The sequence below is a fragment of the Bombina bombina genome, chromosome 3 (assembly GCF_027579735.1).
Source record: "Bombina bombina isolate aBomBom1 chromosome 3, aBomBom1.pri, whole genome shotgun sequence".
NCBI classification, from domain to species: domain Eukaryota; kingdom Metazoa; phylum Chordata; class Amphibia; order Anura; family Bombinatoridae; genus Bombina; species Bombina bombina.
The window spans coordinates 275,352,424-275,369,807 of NC_069501.1; the positions used below are offsets into that span (position 1 = coordinate 275,352,424).

Sequence of the window (17,384 nt, forward strand, 5' to 3'; positions counted from 1 at the left end):
TTGGTCATTAAGGGGTTAAAGGGCCACTAAACCCAAAATCTTTCTTTCATGATTCAGATAGAGAATACAAATTTAAACAAGATTACAATTTACTTCTATTATTTATTTTGCTTCATTTTTTAGATATTCTTAGTTGAAGAAAAAGCAATGCACAAGGGTGAGCCAATCACACAAGGCTTCTATGTGCAGCAACCAATCAGCAGCTACTGAGCATATCTAGATATGCTTTTCAGCAAAGAATATCAAGATAATAAAACAAATTAGATAATAGAAGTAAATTAGAAAGATGTTTAAAATTGCATTCTCTTTCTAAATCATGAAAGAAAAAATGTGGGTTTCATGTCCCTTTAAGTGAATTTGGTTCTTGCCATTTATACACTGGCACAAGGGACAGCAAACCCAGTTGAGCAAATTTGGAACAATCCAGGACAGCACAGTTTAGCCCTTTAAAAAAAAAAAAAAAATAGGGACAGACTAACCAAATGCAGGACTGTTACTACACAAAAAATAGGGCTACACTGGCCAAATTCAGGACTGTCCCTTAAAAAGAGGGATATTTGGTCACGTTAATACATCTATCATCTATATAATTTGTTATTTAATTTGCAGTCATTAGGAACAATTGTAATTACATTTTTTAAAAAAATCTACTAACTTTATAAAAGTATTTCTTAAACCATTAATGCACTTGCCAGTAGAATTCTAGTAAACACCAGAGTTAGAAGACCACATTAAAGATGGCCGTCTTGAGTAACATCTAACACATTCTTTCACAGCACGGAAATTCTTATTCAGAACTTACCAGTCACAACGAGGCTTGGAACGCAGTCAGCTCTGTGACGTACCTCAGGCCACTGCTGTACTGTTAGCATTCTTCGCACAAGGGTGAGTGAGGACTGGAGTTTAACGGGGGAATCAGCACTGGTGTTATGGACAGAGGTGATCTGTATGTAGTACGGTGGGTGGTAACTGTGTGAGGATTTAGGGATACTCTGTGTTGAGAACAGATGACCATTAATGAATATCGGCATTTTGTCAGCTAGCACCTATTAGTAGTGACAGCCACTCCCGGAATATCAACATCCTGCAGCAGGCTGATTTACTGTACTAAGGCACTTATTATCCACGATAAGGACCGCACAGTGTGGTTTTACTAACATGAGTCAATATATAAATAAAGTACGTTTTTAGCTGCTCAGATTGCAAGTTAAATATTTTTCACATGTCAAGGTGCCTCTAAAGATTTAATAGTATTGAACAAGCCACCTACGAATGCTGATATATTAACCATTAAATTTCACTAATTTAATTGGAGACACAAATTTCTTTGCATTGTTGTCCCGTATATATATTGTTAGCACTGTAGTGTAGTTGCTCCTGACTCAAGTGAAGATAAGACCATCCTTCTACTTTTGATTGATATGTACATGATGTATACATTATAATGGGTGTATCACAACTAAATAGCTCATCATTTTATAAATTCTATGTATGTAGATCTGTCCAGTGATTAATTTTGGTCTAGACCGCCCACATCTATAGGGCAACAGGATTTAGGGGTCATAAAGCAAAAGTTCAAGGGACAGTCTAGTCCATAATTGTTATTGTTTTTAAAAGCTAGATAATCCCTTTATTACTCATTCCCCAGTTTTGCATAACCAACACAGTTATATTAATATACTTTTTACCTCTGTGATTACCTTGTATCTAAACCTCTGCAGACTGCCCCCTTATTTGTCTTCTTTTGACAGACATGCATTTTAGCCAATCAGTGCTGACTCCTAGGTAACTCCACGTGGACGAGTTTAATGTCCCTTTAAGTTAAGGCTGTTTAAATTGTTCTTGAAATTAACAGGAAGTGCATGCTTGCGCACAACGCAGCTCTAGGGATAGATTTCTCAGTTGCTGATAAATACAGTTTGGACACTATAGGCTTCCTTTGCAGGCATAAAAAAACCCAAAATATATCTTTATTCACCACAGGAACATCCTTGCAGTTATAAGCCATTTCAGCCAATCACAAGTCAGATTGCTTTTATGAATCTTCAGTGGGAGCTGGTCAACATTAGTGCATCTGTTCATATGCTGTTGCTGTTTTTCAAGCATTTTGTCAACAAACATTAGAAAAATAAATTAAGACATATCACAGACAACTTACAGTTGGCTCTAACGACCTAAAAAAACAGACTTAGTTGGCGTGTTTGTTGTTCTGTGTGACAAGAAAAAATACACTTTTTTACATGATTCAGATAGACTTGAGCTTACAATTTTATTGGTAATCCATTTAGGGGTACAAAAAGAAAAAGAGGATGAGGTTAGAGACAATAGTTACATATTAGGGGAGTATATACAGACACAAAAAGGAAAGTAAAAAACTAAAAAAGATTATTCCTTATTCTTTTCTTTCTTTCGGATCAAGCAAATGAAAAAACAACCAAGAAATAGAGTATAAGGCATTGTTCCAACTCTCAATGTGATTATATGCACACATCATAATGGCCTGTCATACAAAAGAAAGGAAGAATATTTAAGCCGAAATAGATCTGTCTCTAATTTTGGCCAAGCATAACCTAATACCCTAAACCTGCAACCTGTTCTCAACCAGTTAACCCCTCAATGGAACCCAAAAAAGTTTTTCTGATTTTTCAACAAACAGCTGCGGTGCTATCGAATTTCAAAATTAGATGAAGTAAGTCACAGCTACAACCAGGGAACAAGAAGATCCTCCGGCCCTGGGGCTAAAACACAGACAGACACAACAAGAGACACAACACAAAAAAAACAAACAAAACAAAAAAACAAAAAACAACAAAAAAAAAAAAAACAGAGAAGAGAAGAAAAAAAAAAAAAGGAGGAAAAGACATGGGGAGGTTAGGCTAGGTTCGCTTCCGGCGGAGACCCGGATGCTTAGACCTTACCATATTCCTAATAACACTAATTCACTATCTTTAAAAGGATAAATAATATATTCAATTTCACTAGCGGGGAGGGCTTTAATAAATTGTGACCATTTGGAGAAAAAGTTCTTTATGTCTTGATCTTTTTGCAAGTTGGTATCTAGTTGTTCAATAATACATTGCTTTTTTTAAGCAATTTTTTACTTCAGTTAAGCTCGGGGTAGCTTTTAGCTTCCATTTCTTTAAAATCAAATATCTCACCGCGAGGGTAGCCATACTTATAATTTTACTAGTCTGATATGGTGGGGTAGGATTATCAGAGAGAAAGACTATCCTCCTGGGAGAGAATGTGAAGGAAGGTACCTTTACTATGTTATTAAGCCAAAATTGAACCTTCATCCAAAAGCTATGAATTTTTGGACAGTCCCAGATCATGTGCAGCATGTCAGCAGATGGAAATGAACATTTGGGGCATTTATTGAACTCCAAACTTCTACATTTAAAGCCTTTCTTAGGGGTGAAATAAGTCATGTGGAGAAGTCTTAAATGTGACTCCCTCCACGTAGCTGAGAGAGTAACCCGACAAGTTTCCTGAATCGAGAAAGTGAGGAGATCTGGGTCCAGAGAGTTCTGCTGAAGCAGGGAGGACCATTTAAGGTAGAGTTTTTCCAAAACACCAGGGCCTTTAAGAGCTAATAGAGTTTGATAGATGTATGAGATTGATGTAAGCCCATTTTTAAATAATATCATCCATTTTTCTAGATCTCCCATAGACCACTCCCAGCCATGGTCAGTGACGAGCTTACAATTTTAAACATCCTTTTACTATTTTCTTAATATTTACTATTTATTACCAAACTTGCTTCATTCTCTTGTTATCATTTGCTGAAGGAGCAGCAATGTGCTACTGGGAGCAAGGTAAACACATTAGTGAGCCAATCACAAGAGACAAATGTGTGCAGGCACCAATCACCAGCTAGCTTCCACTAGTGTAGGATATGTACATATTCTTTATCAATAATGGATTACAAGTACTTTTGAAAAGAAAAGTTAATTTAAAAGTGTCTTAAAGAGACATTATATACTGGATTTTTCTTTGCATAAATGTTTTGTAGATGATCCATTTATATAGCCCTTACAGGGTTTTTATTTTTTAAACATTGCGCTGATTTTTTGACTCCTAACCAGGCCCCAAAGTTTTAGAAGTATACTGATGTATACCTACTCCAGCACCTACTCCAGCTTGCTCCTGTTTGTGTAAAGAGTCTTTTTATATGCAGAGGAAGGGGAGAGGGGAGTGCCTGCTGTTTTTGCTATATCACCACTTTCAGTAGGTGTTCCAGCTAATCTTTTCAACAGAACTAAACTAAGTTTTTAAACGGTTTTATACTGGATTTTTATATCAGTATCTGTGCATATTATTCTTTTATAGTAGTGTCTATTACATGCAGTTATATGAAAATTGGTGTATACTGTCTGTTTAAAATTACATGCCCTATCTGAATCATGCAAGTTTAATTCTGACTTTCCCATTATGTTCTGCTCTCCTGTTGAAGTTAATGAGTGTATTTCTGTAATACTAAAGCGGGATGACTAAAACCAAGCTCTGTCATTAGGTGACAGATAAAATTATGATGATGTGGAATACTAGTGTCATTGTCTGAAGATGATCGTATTAATCACTCTCATACAACATTTAAAGGGACACTGTACCCAAAAAAATTATTTCATGATTCAGATAGAGCATGCAATTTTAAGCAACTTTCTAATTTACTCCTATTAGCAAATCTTCTTTATTCTCTTGGTATCTTTATTTTAAATGCAAGAATGTAAGTTTAGATGCCAGCCCATTTTTGGTGAACAACCTAGGTTGTCCTTGCTGATTGGTGGATAAATTCATCCACCAATCAAAAACTGCTGTCCAGAGTCCTGAACCAAGAAAAAAGCTTAGATGCCTTCTTTTTCATATAAAGATAGCAAGAGAACAAAGAAAAATTGATAATAGGAGTAAATTAGAAAGTTGCTTAAAATTGCATGCTCTATCTGAATCCCAAACGAATTTTTTTGGGTACAGTGTCCCTTTAACACTAAATAAATGCTAAACATAATGATGTATTCAAATCAAAGATTTTTTAAATGCTATTAGTTGTTTCAGTATTGAAGAAATAAGTGTAAAGAAGTAAAGAGACGTTTCCATAAAGGAGCAGGCAGTACCTTGGTTTTCCTTGATTTAAAACCCTGTTATCTCCCCTGCTGAGAAGTTAGGTACATTTATAACTGAGTTGCTAGAGTGACAGTCTGGCAACATTTAACACACATTTTACAATATTTATAGCAGGATAATCTTGAGCTTTCTCACTGATCTTGATCTCGATCTCTTGAGGAAATTATATAATTGCAGTTTCTATTTATGTAAAGGGAAATGCTAGTGTAAAAATACTGCTATTTCCTTGTAGCATTATATTTTTGTAAGCAAAGTTTCTTTTACTGTGTTTTTAACCCTTGCAAAGTGGTTAAATATGTAGTCACAGTTGTGCACTTGTGCCACTCCAGAGGAGGATGCAGCTGGTGAGCAAACGAGACATACACTTGTATGCACCAGTTACTTACAGTAAAAGGAAATGTGTTTAAAATAAAATGCTCAAGTGAAATGAAAGCTTTTATTTTTATACTAGATTGCCCTTTTAAAGGGACATTAAACATCTCTTGCTTTGTGTTAAATAGTTCTTGTCCCACACTACCTAGAGAGGCCAAAAAGCAAATTCTCTAACCTAAGTTTTCTTCAAAACGCTGCAAATTGTGTAAATCGGCTGTTGATTTTGGTCACTCTATGGAGTATGGGATAGTCACATATGGGATAATCTCATTTTTACTGAAAAGCGACAAGTGTTTAAGGTTCTTTTTAGTTGCTTTTTGTTTTATGTTAAAATCTAAAATGCTACATAGTTAAATACAGTTCTCTATTAAAGTGAATGTCAATTTTGATGCTTAAGTGCGGGTTTTTAAAAATTCTATTAAAAACAGGGGCACTTTAATTCATCAACATTTACATTTCACTCCAGTTGTGAAAAAAACCCTGTTCCTTTTAAACTTGACAGCAGCTCCAGCTTCCTCCGGTCGTTGCAAGCCATTTCTGATGTCAGAAATGATGGATAGGTCATCCTCCAATCACGGTTTCCCCCCAGGGGAATCAGTGTCTGATTCAACACCGTGATTGGAGGAAGCCTGATTCCTCATTTTAGACCCAGGAAGAAGCTTTGCGACAGGTGGAGGAAGCTGGAGCTGCCCATGGTGCTAACAAAATTCAGTCCTCGTCACTTTCAAAGAGCCTTGGCCTTTCTACTTAGGAGAGAGGAGGAAGGCTCACAGCGACAACTCTTTTATGCATGTCATATGCACTTACTGCCAGTTGCCCCATGGCAGCTAAGCTCAGTGCTATCAAATGTGAGAACCACACAGACTCTAACTTGGGGAAAAAACCCTGCTGTTGTCTTGAACAGAAACTTAGCATGTGGAGCACAATTTAAAGGGCCACTAAACCCCAAATTTTTCTTTCATGATTCTGATAGAGAATACAATTTTAAACAACATTCCAATTTACTTCTATTATCTAATTTGCTGCAATCTTTAGATATCCTTTTTTAAAGAAATAGCAATGCACTGAGCCAATCAGATGAGGCATCTATGTGCAGCCACTAATCAGAAGCTACTGAGCCTATCTAGATATGCTTTTTAGGAAAGAATATCAAGAGAATGAAGCAAATTAGATAATAGAAGTAAATTAGAAAGTTGTTTAAAATGGTATTCTCTATCTGAATCATGAAAGGAAAAAAAAATGGGTTTAATGTCCCTTTAACCCTATAACAGCATATTGTAGTACTTTTTGTCAGCATGAGGTTGAATGGTCCTCCCCAGCATGCAGGGTGTAAAGGTGCTGGTTTTGTTTTACTGTAGAAATGAGTATAGGGTCTATTTAATTTTCCATACTCTCAATGTATTTTCACAATGCCATCTGATTACTGGTGGCTGCTCCCTCTATCAAGCTTGATTGGTAAATCTATCTATCTATCTATCTATCTATCTATCTATCTATCAGGACAACAATAAAAAATGTTGAATAGAAGAGTGATGTAGGGGTATCTATACCTTGAAGCTTATTGAATTTACCTCCAGAGCAGCCCCAGATGACTTTTTATAGTTGGAGTGCAACTACTAGCAAATATATATAGAAACCAAAGATAGGAAATAATTAATTACACTGTATCCCAGATTAAATTTCATGATAATGGTGCATTTGTTTCAGTAGTATTGTAGTTCAATCTAAACTCATTCCCACTATTGTTGTGGTTTGTCAGCTGACAGCTCTTACTCATGACAAGAACACAGCTAATTAAATATCTGGATAATAAAACTCAAAACAATATATGGAACTTTTGTTTTTAATTAGGGGGCCATTGGTAGCACAGAACTTTCCTTTTGCAAAATAAAAAAAAATGAAATTCTTTTGAAATGCACTCTTTAGATGCAATAAAGAAAATACTTTAGTGTCCCTTTTTAGATGCTGAAAAAATTGTGGCCACAAGATACTTGACAGTTTTACAGGAGGAGATCTCTAGTATACCAGGGTTTTTCCACTAATAGTATTCCCAGAATTTTGTTGGAAAAATCTCCATATTTTCAATTTTGTGGTTAGGGTAAACCCCTTGAATGTCAAAGTGTGCTCTCCTTTCTGCTTCCAATAGGTTAATTTGAGTTCACCTTCTAGCCAAATGCAACATTGCTGTGGCCACATTGTGTGCTTAGTTAATGTAGCTGCAATGTTATGTCAGCTGAAATATTGTTGTCAGGATGACATTCTTGAACAGTGTTAATGTTTCTGTTCGCCTTATAGACAGCCATTCCATATAGCACCTAGCAGCCCCCCCCAGGAAACACACACACTAACACAAAGACACATCCAGTTTTTATCACACTAATGGCCAAAATAGTTGATGATTGCTGATATATTCAGACATGTCATTAAGTGCCTATGTCTTGGGGAAAGTATTTGGTACATCAAAGTTAAAGGAATGTAAAACAGTGCTCCTTTTAATAAAACCAAATGTTAAATCAAAGAGAAACATGAGAAACAGATTGTGTTAAAAACAGCAATTTACTTGTTTTCTGGCAAAATGAGCACTTAGAATTTGTCAATGTAGCCCCACTGCCCTAAAGGGAGATGAGAGAGCTGACATCTTTTTAACTTAAGTTGCATTCTGCCTCTTTTGAGCATGAGCAAAACTTACTGTCTACTTGCATACACTAAGCCAGCTCAAGTTACTCTAGAAGATTTATGCCATCAAGCTAGATATGCCTTACTATAGAGATCCCACTCTCCTTGTAGGGCTGTGACAAGAAGTAATGGACACAGCACAAATTAAGTAAAAACCATGAAACAGACAGTTTTATATAAGTTTAATTTAAATAATTATCTATTTACCAAATGTATCCTTCTGAAAAGCTGGGCCTGATCTAGATAACTCTATTTATACAGTAGAACATTTTAAGCACAGGTTATGTTTCACTTTCTTTTGTATGTCAGGGAGAACCATATTATATTGCAGCTGCATGCATATAAAAATGAGTGCATGTAAGTTGCTGATATACTTTGTATGGGGGTAGTGAGCGATAAATCTAGATAAGGTTAAAACAATAAGTGGTGAGCTACTGGCTTTCTAGCATTTGTTTGCTATGTTGTATGTGTAGGCAGATTCATATAAGTATTAAAAGCATCCCTCCATAGAATAGCATACGAAAAAGTCTACAAAAATTGTTAATGAAACTAGCCCACTATCTGCTATTATAACTTGATAGTTCTGATCCTGCATTTATAAATCAGCTAGAACAGGACTTCTGTCCCACACGGCAGATTCCACAAACCCTCACAGAAAGCGCACATTTTACATTTCTACACTGTTGTATCTGAAAAAGTTTACTTTACCAAATGTGAAGTCTTTATTGTCGAAAGTGTCTGGGTGTTGCCATAAATTGCTTTATTATTATTATGCAATACGTTTTAGGGAACAATGTACATTGAATTTCCTTAGAGTTATCAGTAAATTATTACATTTTAATGTATTTACCAGAATTCATAAACAAGTCAGCTGGAATGTTCATGTGTAAGTTTGAATCACGTTTTATCTCAGATGAATCTGTCCTTGTGACCTTAGGCAGATAGTTAAAGGGACAGTCTAGTCAAAATTAAACTTTCATGATTCAGATAGGGCATGCCATTTTAAACAGATTTCCAATTTACTTTTATCATCAAATTTGCTTTGTTCTCTTGGTATTCTTAGTTGTAAGCTAAACCTAGGAAGGTCATATGCTAATTCCTTAGCCCTTGAAGGCTGCATCTTATCTGAATGCATTTGACAGTTTTTCACAGCTAGAGGGCGTTAGTTCATGTGTGCCACACAGATAACACATGCTCACGCTTTGGAGTTATTTATGAGTCAGTACTGATTAACTAAAAAGCAAGTCTGTCAAAAGAACTAAAATAAGGAGGCAGTCTGCAGAGGCTTAGATACTATGTAATCACAGGTAAAATGTGTATTGTTATAACAGTGTTGGTTATGCAAAACTGAGGAATCTATACTATAATTGCGTTTGTAATGTCCGTTACCGTCGGCAGTTGCGCACACGCATCCTCAATGGAATGTTGGCAGCGTGAGGACAAAAGAATTCACCTGGATGCAGCGAAGCATGGATGCAGCGAAGGCAAACGGAGCATTACAAAAGCAACAACTAACCGCCTGCATCAAGTATTAAAAAAACAAACAAACACTGCACGCACGAAATATAAAAAAAAAAAAATCCTACACAAAGTATTAACCCATACACCGCAAACCCAAACATCGCTAAATAATAAAGTAATTAACCCCTTAATCACTTAACCGTCAACCACCCACATCGGAATACACCTAATTACCCTATTAACCTCTAAACGGCAAAACCCCCACATCGCAATAAACCTAATCATATTAACCCCTAAACCCCTACATCGCAATAAACCTAATTAACTTATTAACCCTTTAAACTGCCAAAACCCACAACGCAAATAACTAAGTACCCTAACCTAACACCCCCTTTAATTAACCCACATTACTTAAACTAATACATTCTAAAGTTACAAAAAAAAATAAAAAAATTGGTAGTTTATTCTTAGAGTAGGGGGTGTTTTATTTGGGGGGGGGCTTTTTTTATTTTCATAGGGATTAGGTTTAATTTTGTGAAATTTGGTAATTTGATTTTTTATTTTCTGTAATGTTAGCCTTTTTTATTTTTTGTAACTTTAGAATGTATTAGTTTAGGTAATTTGGGTTAATTTAAGGGGGTGTTAGGTTAGAGAAGACATTTTGTATTTATTTAGGACAGTAGTTTGTCCAAATAGTGTGGCTATATCTGTAGTTTATTATATAGAACATATTTTTGTCTAAAAAAGTTTACCAAATGTGAAGTCTTTATTGTTGAAAGAGTCTGGGTGTTGCCATAAATTGCTTTACATTATTATTATTATTATTATTATTATTATTATTATTATTATTATTATGCAATACATTTTAGGGAACAATGTTCATTGAATTCCCTTAGAGTTATCAGTAAATTATTACATTTTAATGTATTTACCAGTATTCATAAACAAGTCAGCTGGAATGTTCATGTGTAAGTTTGAGTCACATTTTATCTGATGAATCTGTCCTTGTGACCTTAGGCAGATAGTTAAAGGGACAGTCTAGTCAAAATTAAACTTTCATGATTCAGATAGGGCATGCCATTTTAAACAGCTTTCCAATTTACTTTTATCATCAAATTTGCTTTGTTCTCTTGGTATTCTTAGTTGTAAGCTAAACCTAGGAAGGTCATATGTTAATTCCTTAGCCCTTGAAGGCTGCCTCTTATCTGAATGCATTTGACAGTTTTTTCACAGCTAGAGGGTATTAGTTCATATGTGCCACACAGATAACACTACTCACGCCTTGGAGTTATTTATGAGTCAGCACTGATTAACTAAAAAGCAAGTCTGTCAAAAGAACTGAAATAAGGAGGCAGTCTGCAGAGGCTTAGATACTATGTAATCACAGAGGTAAAATGTGTATTGTTATAACAGTGTTGGTTATGCAAAACTGAGGAATCTATACTATAATTGCGTTTGTAATGTCTGTCGCCGTCGGCAGTTGCGCACACGCATCATCAATGGAATGTTGGCAGCGTGAGGGCAAAAGAATTCACCTGGATGCAGCTAATTCCGAAAATGGCAGGGTGGTGAAAGAATCCATTTTCGGAATCCACCGGGATGCAGCGAAGGCAAACGGAGCATTACAAAAGCAATAACCTAACCGCCCGCTTCAAGTATTAAAAAAAAAATAAAAAAAAATAAAACACTGCACGCACAAAATATAACAAAAAAAAATTCCTACACGAAGTATTAACCCATACACCGCAAACCCCCACATAGCTAAATAAAGTAATTAACCCCTTAATCACTTAACCGTCAACCACCCACATCGGAATACACCTAATTTCCCTATTAACCTCTAAACCGCAAAACCCCCACATCACAAAAAACCTGATTATCCTATTAACCCCTAAACCGCAAAACCCCTACATCGCAATAAACCTAGTTAACTTATTAACCCTTTAAACCGCCAAAACCCACAACCCAAATAACTATGTAAATAACCCTAACCTAACACCCCCTTAAATTAACCCACATTACTTAAACTAATAGATTCTAAAGTTACGAAAAATAAAAAAAATTGGTAGTTTATTCTTAGAGTAGGGGGTGTTTTTATTGGGGGGGGGGGGATTTTTTATTTTCATAGGGATTAGGTTTTTGAAATATTTTTGATATATTTAAAGTGAATGTCAATTTTGATGCTAAAGTGCCCGGTTTTTAAAAATTCGATTAAAAACAGGGGCACTTTAAAGGGACAGTTTACTCATAAATGTTCTCCCCTTTAATTTGTTCCCAATTATCTACTTTACCTGCTGGAGTGTATTAAATTGTTTACAAGTATTTCCATTACCCTTACATTGGCATATAAAATAGTTTATTTAGCCTGTGGTATCCCCACCCATCCTGAAAGTTTTTGGCTACGAGGCAAAGCTGTATTAACACAGCCAGTAGAAGAAATTGCAATCCCAGTGGGTTATAGAAGAGATAAAGTAATAAAATGTTAATTTTCCATTGTTCTCTCCAAGAATTGGTGATTGGTTTATGGACAGATATAAGATAAAGAAGCAGGTATATGTACACAATGTAATAAACTAATGAGATCTGATTATACCTACAAGTTCAGCCCATATTATTAGGTTGTGGCTTCAAAACACAAAAATCGGCTAATTCCAAATAAGCCTTAAAAAAGCAAAACTCATACATTTCTTCTGTTAAGTGTGATCAGTCCACGGGTCATCATTACTTCTGGGATATTACTCCTCCCCAACAGGAAGTGCAAGAGGATTCACCCAGCAGAGCTGCATATAGCTCCTCCCCTCTACGTCACTCCCAGTCATTCTCTTGCACCCAACGACTAGATAGGATGTGTGAGAGGACTATGGTGATTATACTTAGTTTTATATCTTCAATCAAAAGTTTGTTATTTTAAAATAGCACCGGAGTGTGTTATTACCTCTCTGGCAGAGTTTGAAGAAGAATCTACCAGAGTTTTGCTATGATTTTAGCCGGAGTAGTTAAGATCATATTGCTGTTCTCGGCCATCTGAGGAGTGAGGTAAACTTCAGATCAGGGGACAGCGGGCAGATGAATCTGCATAGAGGTATGTAGCAGTTTTTATTTTCTGACAATGGAATTGATGAGAAAATCCTGCCATACCGATATAATGTCATGTATGTATACTTTACACTTCAGTATTCTGGGGAATTGTACTTCACTAGAATTACACTGTAAGAAATACGTAAAGCTGTTTAATAACTAGAGATTATGTTTAACGTTTTTGCTGGAATGTAAAATCGTTTTCATTTGCTGAGGTACTGTGTGAATAAATGTTTGGGCACTATTTTTCCACTTGGCAGTTGCTTAATCTGTTTTTCTGACAGTTTCTGTTCTCCCTCACTGCTGTGTGTGAGGGGGAGGGGCCATTTTTTGGCGCTTTTTCTATGCATCAAATATTTCAGTCAGCAACTCATTGTATTCCCTGCATGATCCGGTTCATCTCTACAGAGCTCAGGGGTCTTCAAAACTTATTTTGAGGGAGGTAATTTCTCTCAGCAGAGCTGTGAGAATTATAGTTTGACTGAGATAAAAAACGTTTATTCTGTAATTTGTTTCCTGCTTTCAGAATTTGTTATCTTTGCTAATGGGATTAAACCTTTGCTAAAGTTGTGTTGTTTACAAGGATTGAGGCTATAACTGTTTCAATTTATTAATTTTCAACTGTCATAGATCTTCTGTGCTTCTTAAAGGCACAGTACATTTTAATATTATTCTAATTGAATTGTATTTCCAAGTTGCAAGTTTATTTGCTAGTGTGTTAAACATGTCTGATTCAGAGGATGATACCTGTGTCATTTGTTGCAATGCCAAAGTGGAGCCCAATAGAAATTTATGAACTAACTGTATTGATGCTACTTTAAATAAAAGTCAATCTGTACAAATTGAACAAATTTCACCAAACAACGAGGGGAGAGTTATGCCGACTAACTCGCCTCACGTGTCAGTACCTACATCTCCCGCTCAGAGGGAGGTGCGTGATATTGTAGCGCCGAGTACATCTGGGCGGCCATTACAAATCACATTACAGGATATGGCTACTGTTATGACTGAGGTTTTGGCTAAATTACCAGAACTAAGAGGTAAGCGTGATCACTCTGGGGTGAGAACAGAGTGCGCTGATAATATTAGGGCCATGTCAGACACTGCGTCACAGGTGGCAGAACATGAGGACGGAGAACTTCATTCTGTGGGTGACGGTTCTGATCCAAACAGACTGGATTCAGATATTTCAAATTTTAAATTTAAACTGGAAAACCTCCGTGTATTACTAGGGGAGGTGTTAGCGGCTCTGAATGATTGTAACACAGTTGCAATACCAGAGAAAATGTGTAGGTTGGATAAATATTTTGCGGTACCGACGAGTACTGAGGTTTTTCCTATACCTAAGAGACTTACTGAAATTGTTACTAAGGAGTGGGATAGACCCGGTGTGCCGTTCTCACCCCCTCCGATATTTAGAAAAATGTTTCCAATAGACGCCACCACAAGGGACTTATGGCAAACGGTCCCTAAGGTGGAGGGAGCAGTTTCTACCTTAGCTAAGCGTACCACTATCCCGGTGGAGGATAGCTGTGCTTTTTCAGATCCAATGGATAAAAAGTTAGAGGGTTACCTTAAGAAAATGTTTGTTCAACAAGGTTTTATATTGCAACCCCTTGCATGCATTGCGCCGATCACGGCTGCAGCGGCATTCTGGATTGAGTCTCTGGAAGAGAACATTGGTTCAGCTACTCTGGACGACATTACGGACAGGCTTAGAGTCCTTAAACTAGCTAATTCATTCATTTCGGAGGCCATAGTACATCTTACTAAACTTACGGCGAAGAATTCAGGATTCGCCATTCAGGCACGCAGGGCGCTGTGGCTAAAATCCTGGTCAGCTGATGTTACTTCTAAGTCTAAATTGCTTAATATACCTTTCAAAGGGCAGACCTTATTCGGGCCCGGGTTGAAAGAGATTATCGCTGACATTACAGGAGGTAAAGGCCATGCCCTGCCTCAGGACAAAGCCAAAGCCAAGACTAGACAGTCTAATTTTCGTTCCTTTCGTAATTTCAAAGTAGGAGCAGCATCAACTTCCTCTGCACCAAAACAGGAAGGAGCTGTTGCTCGCTACAGACAAGGCTGGAAACCTAACCAGTCCTGGAACAAGGGCAAGCAGACTAGGAAACCTGCTGCTGCCCCTAAAACAGCATGAATTGAGGGCCCCCGATCCGGGATCGGATCTAGTGGGGGGCAGACTTTCTCTCTTCGCCCAGGCTTGGGCAAGAGATGTTCAGGATCCCTGGGCGCTAGAGATAATATCTCAGGGATACCTTCTGGACTTCAAATACTCTCCTCCAAGAGAGAGATTTCATCTGTCAAGATTGTCAACAATCCAGACAAAGAAAGAGGCGTTTCTACGCTGCGTACAAGAGCTCTTGTTAATGGGAGTAATCCATCCAGTTCCACGATCGGAACAGGGACAGGGGTTTTACTCAAATCTGTTTGTGGTTCCCAAAAAAGAGGGAACTTTCAGACCAATCCTGGACTTAAAGATCCTAAACAAATTCCTAAGAGTTCCATCGTTCAAGATGGAGACTATTCGGACAATTTTACCTATGATCCAAGAGGGTCAATACATGACCACTGTAGATTTAAAAGATGCTTACCTTCACATACCGATTCACAAAGATCATTATCGGTACCTAAGGTTTGCCTTCCTAGACAGGCATTACCAGTTTGTGGCTCTTCCATTCGGATTGGCTACAGCTCCAAGAATCTTCACAAAGGTTCTGGGTGCTCTTCTGGCGGTACTAAGACCGCGGGGAATCTCGGTAGCTCCATACCTAGACGACATTCTGATACAAGCTTTCAAACTGCCAAGTCTCATACAGAGTTAGTGCTGGCATTTCTAAGGTCACATGGATGGAAGGTGAACGAAAAGAAAAGTTCACATCGTTCCACTCACAAGAGTTCCCTTCCTGGGGACTCTTATAGATTCTGTAGAAATGAAGATTTACCTGACAGAGGACAGGCTAACAAGACTTCAAAGTGCTTGCCGCACCCTTCATTCCATTCAACACCCGTCAGTGGCTCAATGCATGGAGGTAATCGGCTTAATGGTAGCGGCAATGGACATAGTACCCTTTGCACGCTTACACCTCAGACCACTGCAACTGTGCATGCTAAGTCAGTGGAATGGGGATTACTCAGACTTATCCCCTTCTCTGAATCTGGATCAAGAGACCAGAAATTCTCTTCTATGGTGGCTTTCTCGACCACATCTGTCCAGGGGGATGCCATTCAGCAGACCAGACTGGACAATTGTAACAACAGACGCCAGCCTTCTAGGTTGGGGTGCCGTCTGGAATTCTCTGAAGGCTCAGGGACAATGGAGTCAGGAGGAGAGTCTCCTGCCAATAAACATTCTGGAATTGAGAGCAGTTCTCAATGCCCTCCTGGCTTGGCCCCAGTTGACAACTCGGGGGTTCATCAGGTTTCAGTCGGACAACATCACGACTGTAGCTTACATCAACCATCAGGGAGGGACAAGAAGCTCCCTAGCTATGATGGAAGTATCAAAGATAATTTGCTGGGCAGAGTCTCACTCTTGCCACCTGTCAGCAATCCACATCCCGGGAGTGGAGAACTGGGAGGCGGATTTCTTAAGTCGTCAGACTTTTCATCCGGGGGAGTGGGAACTTCATCCGGAGGTCTTTGCCCAAATACTTCGACGTTGGGGCAAACCAGAGATAGATCTCATGGCGTCTCGACAGAACGCCAAGCTTCCTCATTACGGGTCCAGATCCAGGGATCCAGGAGCAGTCCTGATAGATGCTCTGACAGCACCTTGGGACTTCAGGATGGCTTACGTGTTTCCACCCTTCCCGTTGCTTCCTCGATTGATTGCCAGAATCAAACAAGAGAGAGCATCAGTGATTCTAATAGCACCTGCGTGGCCACGCAGGACTTGGTATGCAGACCTGGTGGACATGTCATCCTGTCCACCTTGGTCTCTACCTCTGAAACAGGACCTTCTGATACAGGGTCCCTTCAAACATCAAAATCTAACTTCTCTGAAGCTGACTGCTTGGAAATTGAACGCTTGATTTTATCAAGACGTGGATTTTCTGAGTCAGTTATTGATACCTTAATACAGGCTAGGAAACCTGTTACCAGAAAGATTTACCATAAGATATGGCGTAAATACCTATATTGGTGTGAATCCAAAGGTTACTCTTGGAGTAAGGTTAGGATTCCTAGGATATTGTCTTTTCTACAAGAAGGTTTAGAAAAGGGTTTATCTGCTAGTTCATTAAAGGGACAGATCTCAGCTCTGTCCATTCTGTTACACAAACGTCTGTCAGAAGTTCCTGACGTCCAGGCTTTTTGTCAGGCTTTGGCCAGAATTAAGCCTGTGTTTAAAACTGTTGCTCCACCATGGAGTTTAAACCTTGTTCTTAATGTTTTACAGGGCGTTCCGTTTGAACCCCTTCATTCCATTGATATAAAGTTGTTATCTTGGAAAGTTCTATTTTTAATGGCTATTTCCTCGGCTCGAAGAGTCTCTGAATTATCAGCCTTACATTGTGATTCTCCTTATTTGATTTTTCATTCGGATAAGGTAGTCCTGCGTACTAAACCTGGGTTCTTACCTAAGGTAGTTACTAACAGGAATATCAATCAAGAGATTGTTGTTCCTTCTTTATGCCCAAATCCTTCTTCAAAGAAGG

The 17,384-nt window shown here is 38.0% G+C and overlaps 1 protein-coding gene across 2 annotated transcripts in view; it reads left to right on the forward strand.

Moving 5' to 3' along the window:
* Positions 1-822: 822 nt before the first annotated feature.
* RABGEF1 (RAB guanine nucleotide exchange factor 1) overlaps positions 823-17,384 on the forward strand; it is a 199,000-nt gene continuing 182,438 nt past the window's right edge. Inside the window, exon 1 of one of the 2 annotated variants that reach the window (XM_053706299.1) lies at positions 823-885. Coding sequence is in view for 1 of the 2 variants with exons in the window: in XM_053706298.1 (XP_053562273.1) it covers positions 930-958 (29 nt within the window). In the remaining variant the exon portion in view is untranslated. The other variant, XM_053706298.1, reaches the window with a different exon arrangement.